The sequence below is a fragment of the Athene noctua genome, chromosome 5, assembly GCF_965140245.1.
Source record: "Athene noctua chromosome 5, bAthNoc1.hap1.1, whole genome shotgun sequence".
Classification (NCBI taxonomy): Eukaryota; Metazoa; Chordata; class Aves; order Strigiformes; family Strigidae; genus Athene; species Athene noctua.
Window position 1 is genome coordinate 63,475,893 of NC_134041.1, and position 20,718 is coordinate 63,496,610.

The window sequence follows — 20,718 nt, forward strand, 5'->3', positions numbered from 1 at the left end:
ATGTGAACAGTATTAAAAACCAACATGGAAGATAGACTGGGCTGGTAACGACTATATATAATCTTGCACACCGCACCTGGTGCTTTACTCAAAAGAGGATTTAGTTTTTATCTGCTGAATCTGCCTCAGATACATGTGTTCATAGCTCAGTTTGGTTTATGAATGGTCTCAGAAAATCTTCTGTTCAGCAGCAGGTTTAGGTATATCCTGAGATTTCCATTACAAGATATGTAGTAAGTGGGAGAAGATTCTGTGGTAATTAGGTGTTTAATAAAAATAGCTGTGGAGCTTTAGTATTTTTAGACTTCTTCAATATTTATGGTTTAGTCCTGCCCAGCAGACTGCTTACAGAGTGGGAACTGGAGGGTGGGTGACACGGAAGACAAACTGGCTCTTGTATGGTTGCATGCTATGCAAAAAAGAGGTGCTTCCACTTGAAGGCAAAGGAAGAAGAGGATTTTCTATCTGGCAGAACTGGTAACTGGAACAGAGCCTGCAACGCAGACATTCTATATGTTTTTGACCTTAAAGCTGTATGAAAAGACTCAGCATTCCCGTTGGTTGCTGCTTCTGGAGAAGCCGATCCCTGTTTCTGCCGTGTGCGCCTCATTCCCACGACCTCTTTGACAAGGGCCTATTTATCAGTTCTCCACAGATGGAAAAACGCTGGGTTGGCTTTCTGTGTGTGCCCAGCCGAGCTCCCCCCCTTGGTGCTGCTCTCAGGAACCCGCCTGCCATCTAAGGCAATCCTGGTCCCCTCGCAAACATGCCTTTTAACCTCCTGAGCCCCATACGTGGCATGAGGACCCATCATGACAGACCCTAGAAGCTCAAACCACACAAAATATAAGGGCAATTTCTTTAGTAAGAAAAGAAACACTTTGCGGAGCGACTCCATGTATCTGATGTGGAGGTGTGAAAAGAATCAAAAGTACTTGGAAGGAACAGGAATTCGGGCAGAAATTTCTGTTGCTGCAAAGGGCCAGAATTGTGAAAACCTGGTAGTTACGTCTATGAAGCGGGAGGCTATGTCGGCAAGATAGAAGATCATGTGGCTAAAGATGCAGCTAGTTAATGTATTTTAGATAAAATTCAGCTTAGATACAGAAGGTGCAAAAGCACACTTTAAAATCTGATAGATTAACTAGTTTACATATTTTCAAAGCTGGTGTGTTTCTGCAGTTTTAGGTGCTGCCTCTGTTCTCTTTGGAGTAATCCCAAAGGCCTTTGGGAGGTTGAAAGCTGATTTTTTGCTTATTAATTAAAGATTACTGTTTTGTGTATATGCTGGGTTTTGTTGAAACTATAAAATGATCCTCCCCAAGCGTTTTTAAATTTGAAGAACACAGTAATAATTTTTAATGCAGGATGATAATAAGCACTTGAAATTTTGAAGATGCAGTTGTTAATGAGAAAGTCCCCTTGGTTGATATGCTTCAATTTAACAAAGATCATTAACAAAGATAGGAACTCTGAAGTGGTCATGCATGCTGCATGTATTCGTCAGACACTCAGACAAATCTTAGCACAGCCAGAAGGGCTTTTCTCAGTTACGTTTTTTTTGTAATCTACTCAATTGAGTTTATTGGTATTTGCATAGAGTTAAGCTGACTGTAACACAAACCATGCTAGGCCTGTACATATCACATAACTTCGTGCAAAAATAAAGAAACTGGATTTTGCAGTGGTATTCCACATCTCTGTATCAACCTGAGCATGGGTTGGGATCAAGCTCTATGAAGTTACACATCTCAGTGATCACAGGCTTAAGCTTTTGGCTGTCTTCTAGAATATCAACTTTAAGGAAATGTTTAAAAAGTTAAGCTTAATGTAAACTGCTTGGAGCATAACATAAATGCATCATTAGGAAGAGAGTAGGACTAACTTCATAAAATTCAACATTTTCTTTGTACTGTGCCAATCACTTTGATTTTTGTGATTGATTACAAGTTGTACAGATGTGTACTGCACTAGTACATTGCTCGAGGAGCTATAGCATGAATTATATTCAAGGTAGGATGACACTTAATCAATACGATGACAATATTATCTTGTTTAATTTGTCTGATGGCAGTATTAAACATCAAATCAAGCTGTTTGTTATGTCAAAGGAGTGTGAGGTATGGCAGAAATAAAATTAACCTGACACCAGTTTTTCTGTATTTCATTGCTTTGACAGGCCATCATGATTGGAGATGATATTGTGAATGATGTAGGAGGTGCCCAGCAGTGTGGGATGAGAGCTCTGCAAGTGCGGACAGGGAAGTACAGGTCAGTGCACACCCCACACCCCGAGCTCCGTGGGGGCAGTCACGGAGAGTGGGGAAATACCTGTAGGTAATGATTTTTGTATTTACCTTTCTAACACACGACACCGCACTCTAATTTGCTTACAACATAATAATTTCTGAAAGAAAAGGAGTTACAGTTGGGAACCTGGTGCACATTCAAAGCAAATGCACAAGACCAGATTTTTTCCATGCCTTTTCCAGATCTTTTCCCGTTGGTGGCACAAGTTTGCTATCAATGTACACTTGCATTTGTTGTCTGAACAAACACCTCCTTGTGCAGCACTTAGGCTTGGGTGGATGACGACATTTTAATTTGCAAAACACAATTTGGAGAAATGCTGTGTGTATGAAAGTGATAGGAAGGGGAAGACATTGTCTTCGATCTTTTAAAGAAATATTTTCTGTTAAATTGCTGCTACAATTTTTTCATCACAGCGCGTAGAACTGCTGTGTGTCTTGGGTTTTGCTTATTTTTCTTGCTGCTGTGTGAAAGTGTTGTACACTTGATATAAGACGTGTCTGAAACTTCTAGCAGGGTTAAGATTATAAAATTAGACTGACGACTCAGCGATCTCTGTGGGTCATATCTCACAGCTTTATGAAGGACTCCATATGTCTGCTATTTTCTCCAGACATGTATTCAGCACTGAGATGTCTGGAATGCAATAGTTGTTTCTCCCCTTCTCGTCTTTCCAGAGTGCAAGCTTCTGCAGGCTCACTCATCTCTTTCGAATGACCTCTCAAGCCCTTCTCTATGCAGGTGTTTCCATGATCCTGTGCTTTCACTGACCCAAGAGCTCAAGAGACCTGAGTGCAGTTAGAAACAGGGCATGGTCCAGGGCTGTCTGGTGGAAAATGAAGCTATCATCTGATGCTCAGGCCAGGTTAGGTTCAAGGTGACTCCAAATGTGGTACAGACGTCAGTCCCTACATTTAACGTTTGAATTCCATAACACTCAAAATCTCCTCGTAATCATCTAATCTTAACCATAATGATGCCTCTTTGTAGCAGGCATCGTTCAGCAACACCATCTGTCATTTGACATCGTTCATATTTTTACAGTTTTCCTTGATTTTCAAATACTGAGACTATACAAGAAGGATACTCATTTTGGGAGTATGCAGCAAGTGAGAATGGTACTTTCTATAGGCTATCCAAAAAGTTATTTTATTAGTTTTTGAGTCAGTCTGTTTCTCAATTTTCCTTTTAGTTTGTGTAAGGTGATAAAATGACCCAGTGCCTTTATTCTAATGGACAGTAAGTGATGATTTCTCAGAAAAAACACAGTTACAAGTGTGTTGCATTTTCTGTATTTTTCCGTCTTTAAGATAGTATATCTCAAAATGAGTTATCCATCTGAATAAAGCTCAGAAAATCCCAAAGATTAAAAAAAACAAGTATATGGTTTTTGCTGTTGGGATTATTTGCCTGTATTCTGTGTAATCCCATTATTTTCCTCAAGGAGAAGATAAGGATTCAATGATTGGTTTTGCTCTGATATTTATGGGATCACTTTGTGGATCTTAATGTCATACAGGTACAGGTGTCAGTGAAGGAGGTATCTCTGCACACTGAGGTAAATTAAACCTTTGCTACTGACCAAATATCTCCTGTGACATACTTCGCCCATCATTAAATAAGCCACAGGTGATGCTGCATTAAAACTGTTCAGGCAACTGACATAAACTGTATATACACACACACACATATAAATATGTATAATCATATGCTGGGAAAACATTTTCTTGTATCAAGCTTGAGTCATGATTTCACAGCTGAAGGGGAGTCATCAGCTGTTCTAGATAGGGAAGAAAGATTGTTTTCCTCTGTTATGTTTCCTGTTTCAGTGTGTGGTTGCTGTTATCTGAAATCATGTACTATTGTATGGCAGTGAAATACAGATGAGCCTGTCTCTAAACTGAGCATGTGGTGCCAGTCCTGTTGTTAGCAATTGTGAGTAAAACGAAATAGCTCTTGTTTGCCAAGAGAGATCAGAGATGTATATATTTTTAAGAATGACTGGTTTAGTATACATGGAAAATCAAAACACACAGTGGGTATTGAGAGAGTCAGAAAAAAACCAAGTGAATGAAAGCTGATGGGCAAGATAAATTAAAAATAGCAGAAAATATAATTATTTTATGGCAGGTTTAGTTTGAAGTCTGATATATAAGGTTATGCATAGGTCCTCTCTCACTTGTATGGTAGTCCTTGCTGACACAGAGCTGTGTGCTACACCCAAGTACCTCTGGATGGCACCGTTAGTACGTTCACGTCAGTATTAGCCACAGCTTCGGAACCTCCCTACATACAGTCTAAGGCTGTTTTTGCAAAAGCATGAAGCACAAAGGCGTCAGGGTTTTACTGTAGCTGCTGAGAGTTGGTGCGATGGGATTTCCACAGATTTCAGTTGTGAAAGTCTTGCAGCTCGGGACCTGGGTGATCACCCTAGTTGAGTTGTCTCTGTGTTTGTACAGCCATGAGTAGTTTTTTTCCATTTCCATCACAACAATGGTGCCTTACTTCAGCAAAACTGATACAGAGCTGATTTGAGAATAAAATAATAACACATGAACTATCCCGAGGAGTTGTTGCAGATGCATTTCACAGCATGCTGCTGGGTACATGGAAATGACATTATTTGCACAAGTTATTCCAGTGAAGGCATTTTGCCTATCATTCTGGATGTCCAAGGGATCCTGCTGTATCTCTCCATCCTCACCTAAATGCTGTTCCCGACTGGCAGATGTCACCTCTGGTGCATGAGTGTTCATCAGGGCAGCTCTCCTTATTTCAGGGGTCAGTGCAGTTTACAGGAACATTTTTAAGGTCTGCTGCCCACCGAGTGCCACCACTTGGCACAAAAAATGACACATGAGCCAAGGTTTGCTGTACTGTTTATTGTATTTCAGTGGGACTTCGGCAATCGCATGCAGATCGCAGGCTGCAGAGCAACTCAGTGCATCTTACTTGCTTTAATAAGCCAGAAGAAAAAAGTCCCCTTTGGCCCTGAAAGCCTTTTAGGGAAAGAATTGTTTGAGCTGCTGCTGCAGAGGTTTCAGCAGTAGGTAGGGGTGGACAGGTCTTCTGCGGGGCAGGCAGCCTCCAGCTGGGTACAGGAAGCTGACTGCAGCCGGCAGCGTCGCAGGAGCCTTTTCTCTGTGGTGATGTTTGTGCCGTGTTGCTCAGTGACGGCGGTGACTGGTGCCAGCTCCCTGCTGAACTGAGGAACTGGTTTTGTGAAGGCAGGGTGGGGGTGGTTGGCTTGGCAAGCGAGTCAAGGTCCCGAGGAGAAGCAGAAGGGATATGTGTGGAGAGTTGGCTGCCTCCCTCCCTGGGTTCTCACCTTCCTGGCCTCTGCAGGGTCGTCTTCAGTGTTGGCTGCTCCCAGGGTGAGATTCAAAGTGTGGATTAAGCTGCTGCAAAAACATTCAGTTTTACACCACCTTGCAAGGAGGTCCTGAAAGTTAGCTCCTTTGTCTCCCTTCTTTTTGATTTCTAATAAAATTTGTGCAGCCAGTTTCCTTTAGTATGACAAATTTTGCATGTTCCTCATTCCTGCATCTATACTTATCTTCTCTAAAACACTTAATCCTCCAGCAGGACTTAATCTCAAGCGTTGAGGTCTTTCTCAGTAGCCAAACCAGGCATAATATAGATTAGTCCATGAAATGCAATAAATCCTAGCTGCAACATAGAATAAAATTTCTGTTGGCACAAGTCAGGGCAATAGTGAGAAGTTGTAGGGATAAGACCTCAGCCAGCATGGTTCTCTGACATGGGATGAGTAGTTGGGTTGGCCATGGGATGAGTAGTTGGGTTGGCCAAGTGTAGCCTTTCTTAGATGTAAAATCCAGATGCCAAGGGTCAATCTGGTCTGCAGGTTTGTCCACTCTCAGTTTGCCCCGTATGCAGGACAGATTAGGTCATTGATGCAGGCTCTTATGTGCCATGAGAAGAAGCTGGTGTTAGGTTTTTCAGCATTGGGAAATCTGATGCTAATTACTAAGTTTCTGCGTACACCTCTGTGGAGGCCCTTTGTAGCCAACATCTTTCCCATCTAGGGAAGAACATGTACTTGTCTTCCCGCACAGGATATGTGCTAATTCCACTTGCAGCTAATTGGCCTTGACATCAAACCAATAATTTCCACAATAACTATTGATTCTGCAGTGCTGCCTAATATCCTCATTCCTCTTCGTAACGTGCAAGTTAGAGCAGAGAAAAATTACTCTGAGGCTTTTCCAACTGTCTCCCTGTAAAATAGGAAACAGCTTTCAGGTGCGTCAGTGCATCAAATTGCAGGTGGTTCTTGGCAGAGTGGAAGAATTACTTACCCCTGTCTCCTCGTTGTTATTTACAGGTGTTGATTTGTAAGGAATGAGTTTTCTATCAGTGGTGTGCAGCGGTAGCGAGGAATATTCGTGGCAGCGGTACCCACTGCCCCTGCTCACCTGTGGGCTCCAAAAAGCTGTCAGGCTGGCAGTATGGATTCATCCCCTCTCAGTGCCCACGTGAGGGTTCTCTTCATTTGATTACGGATTTATCTCACAACCGTGGCTGATACTGCAACATCCCTGAGCTGCCTCATTATGGACATAAAGGATAGCTCAGGGATGGAGGATGAAAGGATTGAGGCCTGTGAGAGCTGTCATCTCTCTCCAACTCTGCCACTGTTCTCTGGGAGAACTGGGTCAAGTTACTTCATGTTGCCATTCTTCAGTTTCCCCACTTTATAATTATCCTCTGAGAATAATTATCCTGACTTTCTTAATAAAGTGGCTTGTGATCTGTTCCTCTTATCTGATTGAAGAAAAAAATACAGAATTTGTACAGATTTATAGGAAGTCAGGTTGCCAGAAGAAAAATCCAGATAGGATCAAGACAAAAAGGAAAAATCTTTTAGGCTGCCATTGTCAACTGATTAAGGGTTGAGAAAAACAGGATGGGTCGTTATAATAACCTCCTAAATGAATTTATAAAATTATTCTTAAAAAAAAAAAATATCCACCCATAGATAAATTCACAGCTGTCACTGTATTAGTCAATGAAAGCTCATGACACCTTTTGCAAGAAACAGTCACATCTTACTGTGCTGCAGAGAAGCAGCATCCCTCCACTCTTGCTTTCTTGCTCACTGTGTTACTAACCGCAGCCAAGATGAACGATTTTATTAGTGTGTTCACATCTCCTGGGTCTCGATGGGGCATACCAGAAGTGCAGAATGAGAACAAGCAGGCAGAGGCACTCCCTTTGTGCTGAAACAGAACCAGAGGCATTTTGATGGCCTCACAGTCCTGATAAGCCTGTTTCAAATATTGAATGGAAAGACTTCCAACCCATATTTACACGGTGAAAAGTTCTATTATAATTCATGTTAGTTAATGTCTTAAGCAATGTTTATTAAAACCTGGAGTCAGCAAGTCAGTTTTCATTTTAGCGTGAGACCTGATGGCAGTCAGTCCCTAAGGCATAGTCTTATTCACCATTTACTACACATTCAAATCGCAGTTTGCTCTGTCCATGTGAAGATCTTGACGTGTGTTTATCAGTTTCTTGACCATGACTTGATTACCATAATCTTTGAATCAGCTTTGTAGAAGTTCAGAGTAAATACCGCAGTGCCTTAACATACACATACTCATCTGACAACAGCCTTAAATTTTCCCAATACGTTCAAGTGCCCAGACACAGAAATTACAGCATTAGTAACTGGTGCTTTAGGAATGAGTGGCCTATGAGAAGGTTTAAGTTCCTGCTGCTATAGTACGGTCTTTTACTACAACCATCCACTTTTCAGCGTAGGGTATAGCCAATCACAATGCAAAATAATGAACTGCATTGGAAATACATTATCACTGAACTACAAGTGGTAAAACCGGGAAGCAGAAGGTTTTCCTCTCTGACTGAAGAATCATCTTTTGTGTATCTTGAGTATTTCTGTTTCATTAAGTGAACATTGTTTACTTTCAGTAAGTGTTACTTACTACCAAGTGTTTACTTTCCAGTAAAGCTACTCTTTGCTATTAGAAATACCAGTGGGACTAAATGATTGTTGTAGGTTCCTTTCAACTGAACTATTCTATTCTATTCTATTCTATTCTATTCTATTCTATTCTGTTCTATTCTATTCTATTCTATTCTATTCTATTCTATTCTATTCTATTCTATTCTATTCCATTCCATTCCATTCCATTCCACTCTAAATGCAGCTAATACCTGAGCTAAAACACACCTGAAAGGAGCAAGGGGGAATAGAGAGTTCTGCTATGTTGTAGCTAATGTATAGATTTAAATATCTTCAGTCTAACACAGAAATGGGAGTTCTGGGGTGTTATTTATTAGCAGATTAATTTATTCGTTGGTACTATAATAAACCTCAAGGAAGCAGAGGGTGCTCAGGACATAGCCATGCTAGGTGCTGTACGTATGCTCATGTGCTGTTCTGAAACAATTAGTCTGAATATCAGAAAAGAGATCAGTCTGTGATGAGAGTAGGGGCAAGGATAAATAAGGGAGAAATGTATCAGGTCAGCAGGGGAAAGCAATATTACTTGCTAGTTCTGCTCTCTACCTGTCTAACGACCAACCTTTCCTTAGCAGTCCTACTCCAATCAACTGTCACATCTCAAACACTTCTGAAAGGAAGCAATTTACATTTTGCAGATCAAGATGGTAGTGACCACAGAAGCCTGTGCTGCAGTTTTGCTTCCCCTCTTGCTTCACATCCACACAACACAGGCAGTAGCAGAGACAGCTGCCTTGAAGGTTTCCACTTCTCCTCTACTAAAGTTGATAAATAAAGGGCTGAAAGAGGAGGAGGTGGTACCAGTATCTGCTACTAGAAGCAAGAGGCAGTGGGACCTGGGTGGCTCAGGAGGGCTTGATGTACGGGACTAAACCATTTCTGGACCCTCTCTGAAAAGCATCCAAAGCTAATGGCCATTTTGCTTTCCTTCTTTTTTGCTCCGGTGCCTCGATGTCTTGGTAGTACGTGCTCTTTCAGCCTGGGCTGGCAGCCATCCTCCACCCGACAGGGCCGTGTACACTCATGCATCTCCGTGAGTAACACCAGAGCCCTTGGCAGCTGCTTGTCCAACGTGTTTGTGTTTCTCTCCTCCCTGCAGATATGTAATTCATGAGATGAGGTGGTGGTGGCAGGACTGCCTGAAAGGAGGCAGCTCAGGGGCTTTCCAAGCTTTCCACAGAGTGTCTTCATCTCCTGCACAGCACCTGCTGTCACCACAGACACCTGTGGCTTCCCCCAAGCTGCCTGGCCGAGGGGACCCTCAGGCTCTTGGTAGGACAGACCCACCTTTAGCTCTTTCTAACTCCCAGCCTCCCTCCCTGGTACAACCCCAAGCCACACAGTCTACAGGATGGGACAGGAAGCAGGTCCTTGCTTACTTTTATCTTTAGGGGCCTTTTCTCATCGCCAGCATAAGGCTGCTGTAGAAAAATTCCACAGCGAAGCAGTCCTAGGAGCCGGCCGAGCGCAGCAGTGTTTCTCAACACTTGTCACTTGCAGAATGCCGAGCTGTATTAGCTTGTTCAACATTTGACAGCAATGATGAATACCATACCAATTGCTAACTACTTTATTTCCGTAAAAATGCTAATGAGCATGTTGAAATGTGCTGCAGAAATGGCAGAGCTGGGACAGCTGCACAATTGTGGTTTCTCTAGAGATTTCCTTTTTTTAAAACACAGGTTCCTCTTCTCTGCGTATTTTTTTCCTGTAGTTAAATGTCATCCCAGCTCACTTGGGGCATGGAGTCCTCTCAGCGAGCAGCATGGGGAGCATGGCAGAAGGGGAGACTGCTTTGATTGATAAAACCAAAGGAGAGCCCTGTTTTCAAAGGGAGAGAGTAGCAAACAAGAGAGAGACAGGCCAAGTCATCTGCTGATGCAGCTCCCTCAGAGCAAATGGTTCAGTATCTGAAATTTAATCTTCTAGCTTGGGCTCTTGCTCTCACTGTAAACACGCTCAGGAGCTGCGGTGCTGGAGCAGTATCTCGTGTTGGCACTGCAAGCACAAAACAGCCGCTTTAACGCTGTGCTGTGTGGCCCGTGGATGCTGGAGGGTCACCTGCAGGCTTATCTAGTGATATTTCTTTCTTCCCCTAAGAATAGGTTTTACCTACAAGCCCAGAGTGGCTGCCTAGTCCCCGGTGCTTTCTGCTCTTGAGATGCAGAGCAGGGCCCTGTGTTTTATTGCTGTCTGCTTGAGCAACAGCCGTGCAGTTGCAGGGCGAGCCAGGTGCTCAGAGGTGGGGTGCACTCACAGGACTGCCAGCCGCTGTGGCTGACCCCAGAGCCACTCTGGGGGCTTTTCCATGTGGCTTTTCCCGTGGTGGCTGAAGTGATGGAGATGGGTGTTTGCTGAGGTGTGTGGGAGGGGGCTGCCAGCCTGCTCAGGCCGAGTGAGCAGCCACAAGACATGGAGCCTGCTGCCCCACCAGCTGCTTCTGCTGGGCTTGGGCTGGTGGCTGGTTTTCATCCCTTTCGGGAGGCATGATGTGACTTGCCCAGAGTTAAAAATAAAGCATGCGGCAGTGCCAGCTTTAGGTCTTCTGCAAGTGCTGGGAAACTCTGATGGCTCCGTACGTGAGTGCTCATGTACTGCGGCAGGAGTAAGAGCGTAACATGAGAAAAGAGGTTTAGGTGAAGAGCAGCACTCCCCTGTGCCTCCCCGCTGGATAGTGATCTTTTCTGGGGATGGAGACAGCGTGCAGGTGGCACTGGGACGTGACTCATGTTCACACTTTGCCCTGCAACCATTACAGTTCTTGTCTGTGGTTTTCAGTCATTGTCAGCAGCCTGTACAGTTATACCTTAACCCTGCACACTCCCAGGTTGCTGAAAGATGAGCCTATTCAGCACTCAGGGCTGGTGCTGTTGCAAGGGGTCTGTGCCTTGTGTCAAGTCTTTAAACTCCAGCCATTGGCCTCCCCAAAACCAGCGATGGGCCCCGGGGCCATGGGGAGCAGGGGTGGGGAGCCCCGGCTGGCTGCCGGCTGCGGCCGCTGCACGCGCTGTTGCTCTTCACATTGACCTGCAGCTCATCTCCGAAACTTTTTCCTTCTCTTTATAACTCTGCTCTGACTGAGTCTACATGAGCCCACATGATCAGCTGGGTCTAATACTCTGCTAAATGCTGCTCCTGGTCCGTAGGCCCGTTCCCGTGTGAATACAATTTCTGTGGTGCCTCCAGGGACTCGCTCCAGTTGTTGATCTTGGCCGTGTGTCTTGCACATTACTTTCCTTATGCCAGTGGATACTTTCATAGCTCCAGTTGCTTTTCTGTTCCCAGTCACACTCTTGAGTGCCCTCTGAGGTGTGCAGGGAGGGGAGGGTGTCAAGTTTGCTCTCCTTCCAGCTTCCACTCCCTCCCAACCCATTGTAACCGCTGTCAGTCTACACATAAGCAGAGCTGCACCGTCTGACCCTGGGTGGGAAGCTTGGCCGTGCAGTGCCTATTGCTGTGCTGCTGCAGACGGTGGCTGCATTCCTGCAGAAAAAAGAGCTGTGAGTCATCCTGCCCAGTTTCTGACAGCAGCAGAGCAAACACCCAAGCCATTCCCCCTGGGCTGCCTTTGCAGAGAGAGCTGGGCACCTGTAGCTGTAAGTCCTCTCGTCCTAAAGCAGGTCAGGTCCATCTGGATGTGCTCTGGGGAAGCTTCCTCTGCCCTCTGCCCAGGCTGGGCTTAGTGGAGATCAGCTTTACCCACAGCCACACATCACTTGCTTAAATGACCAAAGCACAACATACACATTGGCTGATCAGTCTGTGGCAAGTTAGGGAAATTAATGCAAAGAGTTATTTCACCACTAATGAGAATTTGGGGAGGAGTGGGGAGGTGTGGCTGGGTGATGGAGGTAGCAGAGCCAGGCGGGTGTGTGGTAGCTTCCAGGCTGTGGGCTTCACAATACCCTTTGCATGCTGTGGCCTCAGGGCCCTTCTTCCCCCTCCCCATCCCCTGGGACCCTGCCAGTTCCCAGTTTGTACTGGAGGAGACAGGTTTCTCACAGTGTAGATTTCCAGAGGCCTGTGTTGGGCAGGACGCAGCCAGCAGTGCTCTGCAGTGCCAGATCAAATTCAGACCCTGGTTTTGGATTTACAGTTGGAGTTTGTGGAGGGTGGGAGGGAGCTTGAAGTGGTTTTTATCTTGGCATGAACTGCTGAAGCACCATGCCGAGCAAAGCAGCTGCCACTTGCCTTTAAAAGGGGCTCCTGTGCTGCAGAGCCCCTTCACCTGCCACAAAGCTGAGCTTTGTTCAAACCCCAGCAGGCGTTTGCTGTTGAATAACGTGAACTGTTCAGCTTGGCTCTTGGCTGTGTGACACTGAAATCAGGCCTAAAAATAGGAGGATGTCTGACCCTGAAGTGAAGGATTTTCACTCGTAACCCAGCCTGGCACCCGCCCAGGGTGACATCATCTGGAGGGGAAGTTGGAAAAGCTTCCAAATTCATTGCTTTGCGCGCAGGAGCGCTAAACGCCTGTGTCAGCTGATAATCAGGCAGTACATTTGCCGTGGCTGTGAATCAGGGGAAGGAGGGAATGGGGAAGAAAAGATCTGAAGATTAAGGAGGAGGATCAGAGCTGCATGTCAGAATAGGGTTTTGGGAGCGTTGTCTGTGTATCGCTCAAGGGGAGATGATAGGAGCAAAAAAAGTCCCGTTCAGGCAGAGCCAGTCCCATAAATACGAGTTTTGTTTTCTTTTAGGTGTGGCAAAAGGTATTGAGCTACAGCCAAGGTTCTGACCACCAGCCCACCCAGTGATATCTGGTGCTATTAGTCACAGTTGTGGTTTGAGTCTGCATGATTTAGACTTGCAAGTGTGTGGATACAGCTCACGGTGGCCATGGAAGCATCTGAGGTGGCCAGGTACTCAGTGAACAACCTTGGTTCCAGCTCTCTGGTATTTGAAAGCAGCTTTACCCAGGCTAACCTTCAGGGTTTTGATCCAAATCTGTGCTCAAGGATGACCTTGCTATTGTTGTTCGCAATCCAAATTGCTTGAACCCAGTTCCTCATATTTCTATGCCAAGCTTCTTTGTCTTCTTTAAAAGTGATAGTGTATAAAGAAATATAGGCAATTTTCCTCTGAAACTTGACGTCTTTTTCCCTCTGAATGCTGCCAGGTGACCCCTGTGCTCATCCTCTAACAAGGACATCTTTGCCTCGGTGTTGATGAGTGCACACTGGAATTCGTAACTCTTTTCAGATGGTGAGAGCTAAGTGTGATATTTAGATGGGGTGTCTCCATGATCTATTTTTCTTCTGCCTTTTAAATTCTCATTACATATTTATAATGCTGTTATAGCAAAGATGCCTAAAGCACAACCGTGGGCAGTGTTTGGTCTCTGAGTCCCAAATGAAGCTGAAAAAACTGCTGTTGCTATGTAAACACTATGGCAAGAGCTGATTTCATGCATACTGCTGGGCATTTTTAACCAACAATGATAATACAAAGTGGGGAAGAGTTTTATCGTATCATAGAATCACAGAATGCTTTGCGTTGGAAGGGAACTTAAAGCCCATCCTGTCCCACCCCCTGCCACGGGCAGGGCCACCTTCCACCAGCCCAGGTTGCCCAAAGCCCCGTCCAACCTGGCCTTGAACCCTTCCAGGGAGGGGGCAGCCACAGCTTCTCTGGGCAGCCTGTGCCAGGGCCTCACCCCCCTCACAGGGAAGAATTTCTGCCTCACATCTCATCTAAATCTGCCCTCTGTCAGTTTAAACCCGTGACCCCTTGTCCTATCCCCACACCCCTGATCCAGAGTCCCTCCCCCCTTTCCCGCAGCCCCTTTCAGCCCTGGGGGGCCGCTCTAAGTCTCCCCGGAGCCTTCTCTTCTCCAGCTGAACCCCCCAACTCTCTCAGCCTGTCCTCACAGGGAGGTGCTCCAGCCCCCTGAGCATCTTCGTGGCCTCCTCTGGCCCCGCTCGAGCACTATGAAACAAATTGATTTGGTTAGAGACTGAGAAAAGTGTTCAGGCATGTCAGCCCTTCTTGGGGTTTTGATGCTCTTAGATCATCAGATCAGTGAAGCTCTTCCTACAGACAAGCTGGTTTATAGACATCTGCCACAGCAACAGGCACAGACGAGCTGATTTTCACTTCATCAGCCTTTGGGTAGGATTTGTCTGACTAAGCATGATGATATTTCTGGTTGTCTGCTGGGAAATGACCAGGCTGTGGTTGCAAAGGTGTTTCATTGGCAGTGACTGAGCCCATGGAAGGCAGATTGTAGCCCAGGCAGGGTCAGGAATTGACTTCCCATACTAGGGTTAAGTATATGGCCCAGAGAGGGGCTTGGTCAGTTTTTCCATGTTCTACCCATTTTTTTATATGGAAGTTTGATGCCTCTCTGAGAGACAAATCTTTACTTGTAACTAGACTGTGAAACTTCCTAGCTTTTGATCCCTGAGTGATACTGATATCATCTACCTGGACTTGTGCAAAGCCAAGTCACTATCCCACATGACACCCTTGTCTCTAAATTGGAGAGACATGGATTTGATGGACGGATCACTTGGTGGGTAAGGAATTGGCTGGATGGTCACACTCAAAGATTTGGGGTCAGCGGCTCCATGTCCAAGTGTTGAGCAGTGGTGAGTGGTGTCCTCAGGGGTGGGTGTTGGGACCGGAGCTGTTTAACATCTTTGTCAGCGACATGGGCAGTGGGATCGAGGCACCCTCAGCAAGTTCACCAACGACCCCGAGCTGTGTGGGGCGGTGACACGCTGGAGGGAAGGGATGTGCCATCCAGAGGGACCTGGACAGGCTGGAGAGGTGGGACGTGCAAACCCCATGGAGTTCAACAAGGCCAAGGGCAAGGTCCTGCCCGTGGGTCGGGGCAATCCCCAGCACAAATCCAGGCTGGGCGAGGAGTGGCTGGAGAGCAGCCCCGAGGAGAAGGACTTGGGGGTATCAGTGGATGGAAAACTGACTGTGAGCCAGCAACGTGCGCTGGCAGCCCAGAAAGGCCCCGTGTGCTGGGCTGCACCCAGAGCAGGGTGGGCACAGGGCGAGGGGGGATTCTCCCCCTCTGCTCCGCTCTGTGAGACCCCCCTGCAGGGCTGGGTCCAGCTCTGGGGCACCAACAGCAGAAGGACACGGACCTGCTCGAGCGTGGCCAGAGGAGGCCACGGAGATGCTGGGGGGGCTGGAGCCCCCCCTGTGAGGACAGGCTGAGAGAGTTGGGGGGTTCAGCTGGAGAAGAGAAGGCTCCAGGGAGACTTTAGAGCGGCCCCCCAGGGCTGAAAGGGGCTGCGGGAAAGGGGGGAGAGACTCTGGATCAGGGGTGTGGGGATAGGACAAGGGGTCACGGGTTTAAACTGACAGAGGGGAGATTTAGATGAGATGTAAGGCAGAAATTCTTCCCTGTGAGGGGGGTGAGGCCCTGGCACAGGCTGCCCAGAGAAGCTGTGGCTGCCCCCTCCCTGGAAGGGTTCAAGGCCAGGCTGGACGGGGCTTTGGGCAACCTGGGCTAGTGGAAGGTGGCCCTGCCCGTGGCAGGGGGTTGGGACTGGATGGTCTCTTAAGGTTCCTTCCAACCCAAACCATTCTATGATATTTTTTACTAAGTTCAGCCTAAGTGGAGTAATGGTTTGAAAGGCAGGGACCTAAACCTGAACAGCTGGAACAAATCTCGTCTGTGTTAGTGGTGAATGCCAGTCCTGCTGTAGGTCAGCTGCTCCGTTACAGACCTGTTGTTTCACAGGGCATTAGCAGAGCTGACATAAACGAAAGCAAGGCACGCACTAGAGGAGCTGGCTTTTATTCTTGCAGATGGAACTCTTTATTTTTCCTTGCTGGTTGAGATGTTCTCGCAAACACTTGACTTCCTTGTCATCTTTAAACTATGCAGAGAGGTGGGGAATTGGCTTTTACCAAAGCAAATGGACTTATGCTTTGAAAAGTCCCTTCCTGCAGTTTTTGGCATGACTGATCACCCTGCTCTCAACAGTCCCTGAGCTTTATGATACAGTAGTTTTGCACAAAGCTGTCTTTTTATGTCCATAAGCTTTTAAAGCTGCATTTCTTTGAAAACCTGTCCCTAGATAGCCAGCCTGTAGTTTCACACAAAGAGCTGGAGATGGGTCCAAGAGGACTTTCTTGGGAAGAGGGAGTGGGCTCGGGGGCTGTGAGACAGTGGTCAGAGGCACTGGCAGACACAGGGTGATGACCAGCGCTGCTGCACCATTGCACAAGTTGTCAAATAACATTCAGATAAAAATGCTACATGTTCAAAGACTGTTACAGTGTGAATTCAACCATATCACTCTGAGGAGCAGTTCTTAATGAAACGCTCTCATCTCCTTCCCCATGCTGAATCCTTGTCTCCCCATAGCCCAGAGCAGACACGGCCTCATACGTGGGGGGACTTACAGAGCAATTTTTCCCTTTGCCAGTCGCTGCTTTCCATGTGAGTTTTTCTACCGCGTCTTTGTGTCACTGAAATACAAACATTAATGCGTTTATTTCCGGAGTAGAGCTTTGAGATCCTGCCTTAACTGTGCACGCAGGGACAAGAGGCACAGAGGTTAAAACTAACTCTGGTCACAGGGTTCAATCGCTCGCATGCTTAGTTTGAAAGTACTTGAGCATTACATGTAAACATATGTTGGAAACGGTGCTCGCAGACGCTGTGGGGGCATCTGTGGGCTCAGCCCTGCTGCAGATGGGCTTCCAGCTGGCCCCGGGCAGGCACTTGGAACATCACAGTGGCCAGAGGAAAGCCTGGGCATGACAGAGGAACAGCATGGCCAGGCAAAGGGAGAGTGTGCTCCTCCACAGGGCAGCACTGACCTTTTTTGTCACAAAAGCATCTTTGTCTCCCTTCATCAGGCGTTGGAGGTGCTTGTCTCCTTTGGGCTGGCTCACCCAGGCTCTGCTGAGGTTGCTCTTCCCTCTGTCCTGGCTCCCATTAGTGGAGCAAAAGGACAGGTTTTGGCTGAGGACTCCGAGGCCAACTCCTATTCGTACAAAACGGTTACAAAGACCTCAGTTGAAAGGAAAAAAAAAACACCAAACTGTCTGCATTTAAATCAGCCTAATTAAAGTGGCTTTTTCCAGTAGCTGGCAGGCATGCTGCCTTGCCTGCCCAAAGTGATTTGTGCAATTACTGTCTTTTGTGTTTGTCTGGTGGGGTTTTTTCTCACCGCACTCTTTTATGGGACGTTGCTCAGTGATGATCGCCTGTGTGCGATACGTTATTTTAAGTTTAGAAATAGGGGGTCGGATTCTCACCTGCTCTAAGGAGTGGAGTAAATCGACAGAGCTCTGCTGGTTTACACCTGCTGGTGCTCTGGCCCACTGGGTGCCTGGAAATAGCTTAGCAAGTGTAAAAGAAAAAAATGGTTTCTCCATCCATCTGGAACACATTGCATACATCAGGGGAAGGAGAGGCATTTGTGAGAGCGAACGCTTCATTTATCAGTGTATGAGCTATTGAAAAGACTGGATGTAGCTGGGATAATTATAACCAAGATCAGTCGTCTTAGAATGGAAAAGTAACGACAATCCTAATTTTACCAAATCCTCTGAAATTTACTGCCTATTTATTTAACACCCCAGACCCTTTCCTGTGGCAGAGGATCGGCTAGATTTATGGAGGTGCAGTTTAGTAATCTAAATAGTTGGGAGTTGATCTGCGCGGCCCATGGGCTGCTCTGGTTATTTTCACTGTCACTGTTCGGAGGCCGTGGGAACTGGGGATGCAGATGGAAGCGCAGGGAGGCAGGCACAGGCCAAAAATCAGCCAGAGTCGGTCAAAACACTCTTCTTCCACTTGCTTTGCAGGCAAGAAGTATCTGGCCTTCGTAGGCAGCTTTAGCCGTCGGTGCTGTTGGGAAGGGAACAAAGCTCCTTCCATCCCCTCTTCAGGAGCTGCCTATTTTTAATCTTTCCAGCATATCTGTTGTTTTTTTCCTGCGTGTAGGGGGAGGCAATATGTATTCAGAAATTCCCCATGAAGGGAAGGTCACAGTAGCAAGTGTATGTTTGGAGAGGTGACTGCAGTTTCCCTGTGACAAGCCATGGGTATCACCTGTCCATCCTAGAGCCTTATCGAAATGGAAGACCTCTGCTAGAAGCTGAAATAGTAGCACAAGAAAGAAAATCCCTTTGGGACAATACAGGCTTTGTTAAAAAAGAGAGGTTATCCAGAATCTGTAAAAATGAAGGCAGGCAAAGGAGCAGAACTGTGGGCCTGGAAGCCCTTTTGCTACCATCATTTAATACTAGAGGAAAATGCCTGGACTGGGGTTTAATAATTGTTGCTGATTTTTTTGTAGCAAGTTCGTAATTGCTAGGTCTGTCTGCATTTGTGGGTTTATGAGCTGTGCTGCCTTTTGGCTGAATATTTACTCTTTTCTTACCACGAAAGTAAGCATCTTTTCCAGTCCAGCATGTCTTGCAGGAGTTGAAACGCATAGCCCTGATTTCCTGTTCAACGCTAAAGCACTGTGGGTTTTTAGAGCTGTTATAAGCACACACAAAACCCCAAACAACAAACCCCGAAAGATTAAAATAATGGTGTGAAGAAGACGGAAGGAAGATCTCCTTTGACTCGTTTCGAGTCAGGGTTTTAGTCCAAGGGATTTAGTAGCACTGTAAGTGAGCCTTTGTGCTTCAAGACACAAGCCAAATTCACACTAGTAAAATTCAAAAGGCAATTTTCCTTCGGGGCACAAATTCTAATATAAAATCGCCTACATTTTCCTAAACCACTGGCAGAAACTGGCCACTGTTGAAAGCGGAATACACAATTAGATCAGGCTGCCTGTCTGAACTGGTGTGGCGGCTCTTGTGTGCTCCGCCTGCCTATATGAACACTGGGAGGGCCACGAGCTCCAGTCGAGTCATGTAACTGGGGAGGCAGGAAGGGACAATGGGTTTGAACATGGGTTTGAGGGTGTATCAGGAAGCCTCAGTGCCCTGGTTGCCAAAGCAATATCTTTACAGTCCCGTACTCCCAGGTCCCGTGCTGCCATACCTGCCTCACCTTGGCATATGTCTCATATTTTTGCGTACATCCAAGTCCTGAAGAGTTCGGGTAAGGTGCTGGGTGGTGTAGGATTGGTGGTTTATTGGGGAACATCAGCGCTTTTTAGCTTTGGTTGGCCTGAGAAAAACAAAGGAAAAAATTTTTGCATGTGCTCGGGAAAACGGTGGGACAGCAACACCAAATGGACCCCCCACCACCTGCCTGGAACAGAGCTAGTACTCTTAGTGCCAGCTCCGCTCCACATTCAACCCTTTTGTAGGCAAGTTGTTAAACGTGAGAGCCAACAGCTGCTTCAGGTGTTAGGAAATCAAAGCAACTTCCTGAGGTCTTTGAAGCTCACCAGTTTCCTGCTGCAGTGTGGGGCAGAAATTATACAAGTGGGGTATTTGACAGCAGGAGGCAGGTTCAGGAATGGCTTCTGGCTTGTGCTGCCAGCTCTGCAGCATCTCCTGTGCAGCTGTAGACGAGGGAGCATGCCATCTATACATGGCAGCCTCGCTGGGCTGGAGAGCCATGTGTGGGTCTGGTCCCTCTCCAGCTGGAGCCGGTGGAAGCCTTTCCCATCACTCCTGAAGAGCTGAAAAAGGTCTTGCAAGTCCCACATGTATCGCTTTCTTCCTAGTTTTTTTATTACTTTTAAAACATTGCACGTTCCAGTCACAAGAGGCAGAGGCATTCTTGAAATCCCAACCTGGGATTGCTTTCAGCTACAAGAAAAGCTGTGGCAATATTCTCCACACCACGTCTCTGGAGAGTGTTTTCATGTCATGTAAACACAGGGTTTCTCAGAAGTTGCTCTAAGAGGCTCTTTCTTAGAAAGTTTTGGGAAGTGTGTTACAGGAGATGTTAAATAGGATGGTCACAGAGGGGGAGATGGAGTCAACTCCTTGCCTTCCATCAATGCCTTGGACCCTCCGTTCCAGCTGCAGCGTATGTTATTTAGCTCAGAATTGCTTCTTCTGGCACCCTCTTCCCACACACTTGTGTACTAATATGGCCATTCTCAAGGGCTTTGTCCCTGCCAAAGCACAGCCTGTTACCAAAAGAAAAAGACAATTAAGAGGAAGCAGTGGAGTTTGCCATATAAACGTTTAAAACTTACCCACACTGAATGATAATGCAGAACGTCGTTTCATCCAGACAGATGCTTCCTGGATCGAAAAGAGTGACTGGATCTGATGGGAATGGATAAACAGCTTTGCAGCTCCCAGTTCCTGCAGCTCCAGTGACTGTCCCTGCCTGGCCGTGGGTCACTGTGCTGTCATGTAGGGTGACTCTGCGTCCAGAGGCTTGAGGAGGGAGTTTTGTGAGCAGCCCAAATCCTGGTTGTTGAGGGGTTTAGGTGGAGACCTCTGTCCTGGCCCCAGTGTGGGTGCTGCTCCTGCCAGGTTCAGTCAGGGTGCGTACA

The 20,718-nt window shown here is 46.5% G+C and overlaps 1 protein-coding gene across 3 annotated transcripts in view; it reads left to right on the plus strand.

Annotated features, from left to right (window-relative positions):
• LHPP (phospholysine phosphohistidine inorganic pyrophosphate phosphatase) overlaps window positions 1-20,718 on the plus strand; it is a 90,529-nt gene that overhangs the window by 25,665 nt on the left and 44,146 nt on the right. For 2 of the 3 annotated variants that reach the window (XR_012633742.1, XM_074907929.1), the window contains one exon: window positions 2,180-2,271. The exons of the other annotated variant lie outside the window; for it this stretch is intronic. Coding sequence is in view for 1 of the 2 variants with exons in the window: in XM_074907929.1 (XP_074764030.1) it covers window positions 2,180-2,271 (92 nt within the window). In the remaining variant the exon portion in view is untranslated. Of the gene's footprint in view, window positions 1-2,179; window positions 2,272-20,718 lie in introns of those variants that run through there. 3 annotated transcript variants of the gene reach the window in all.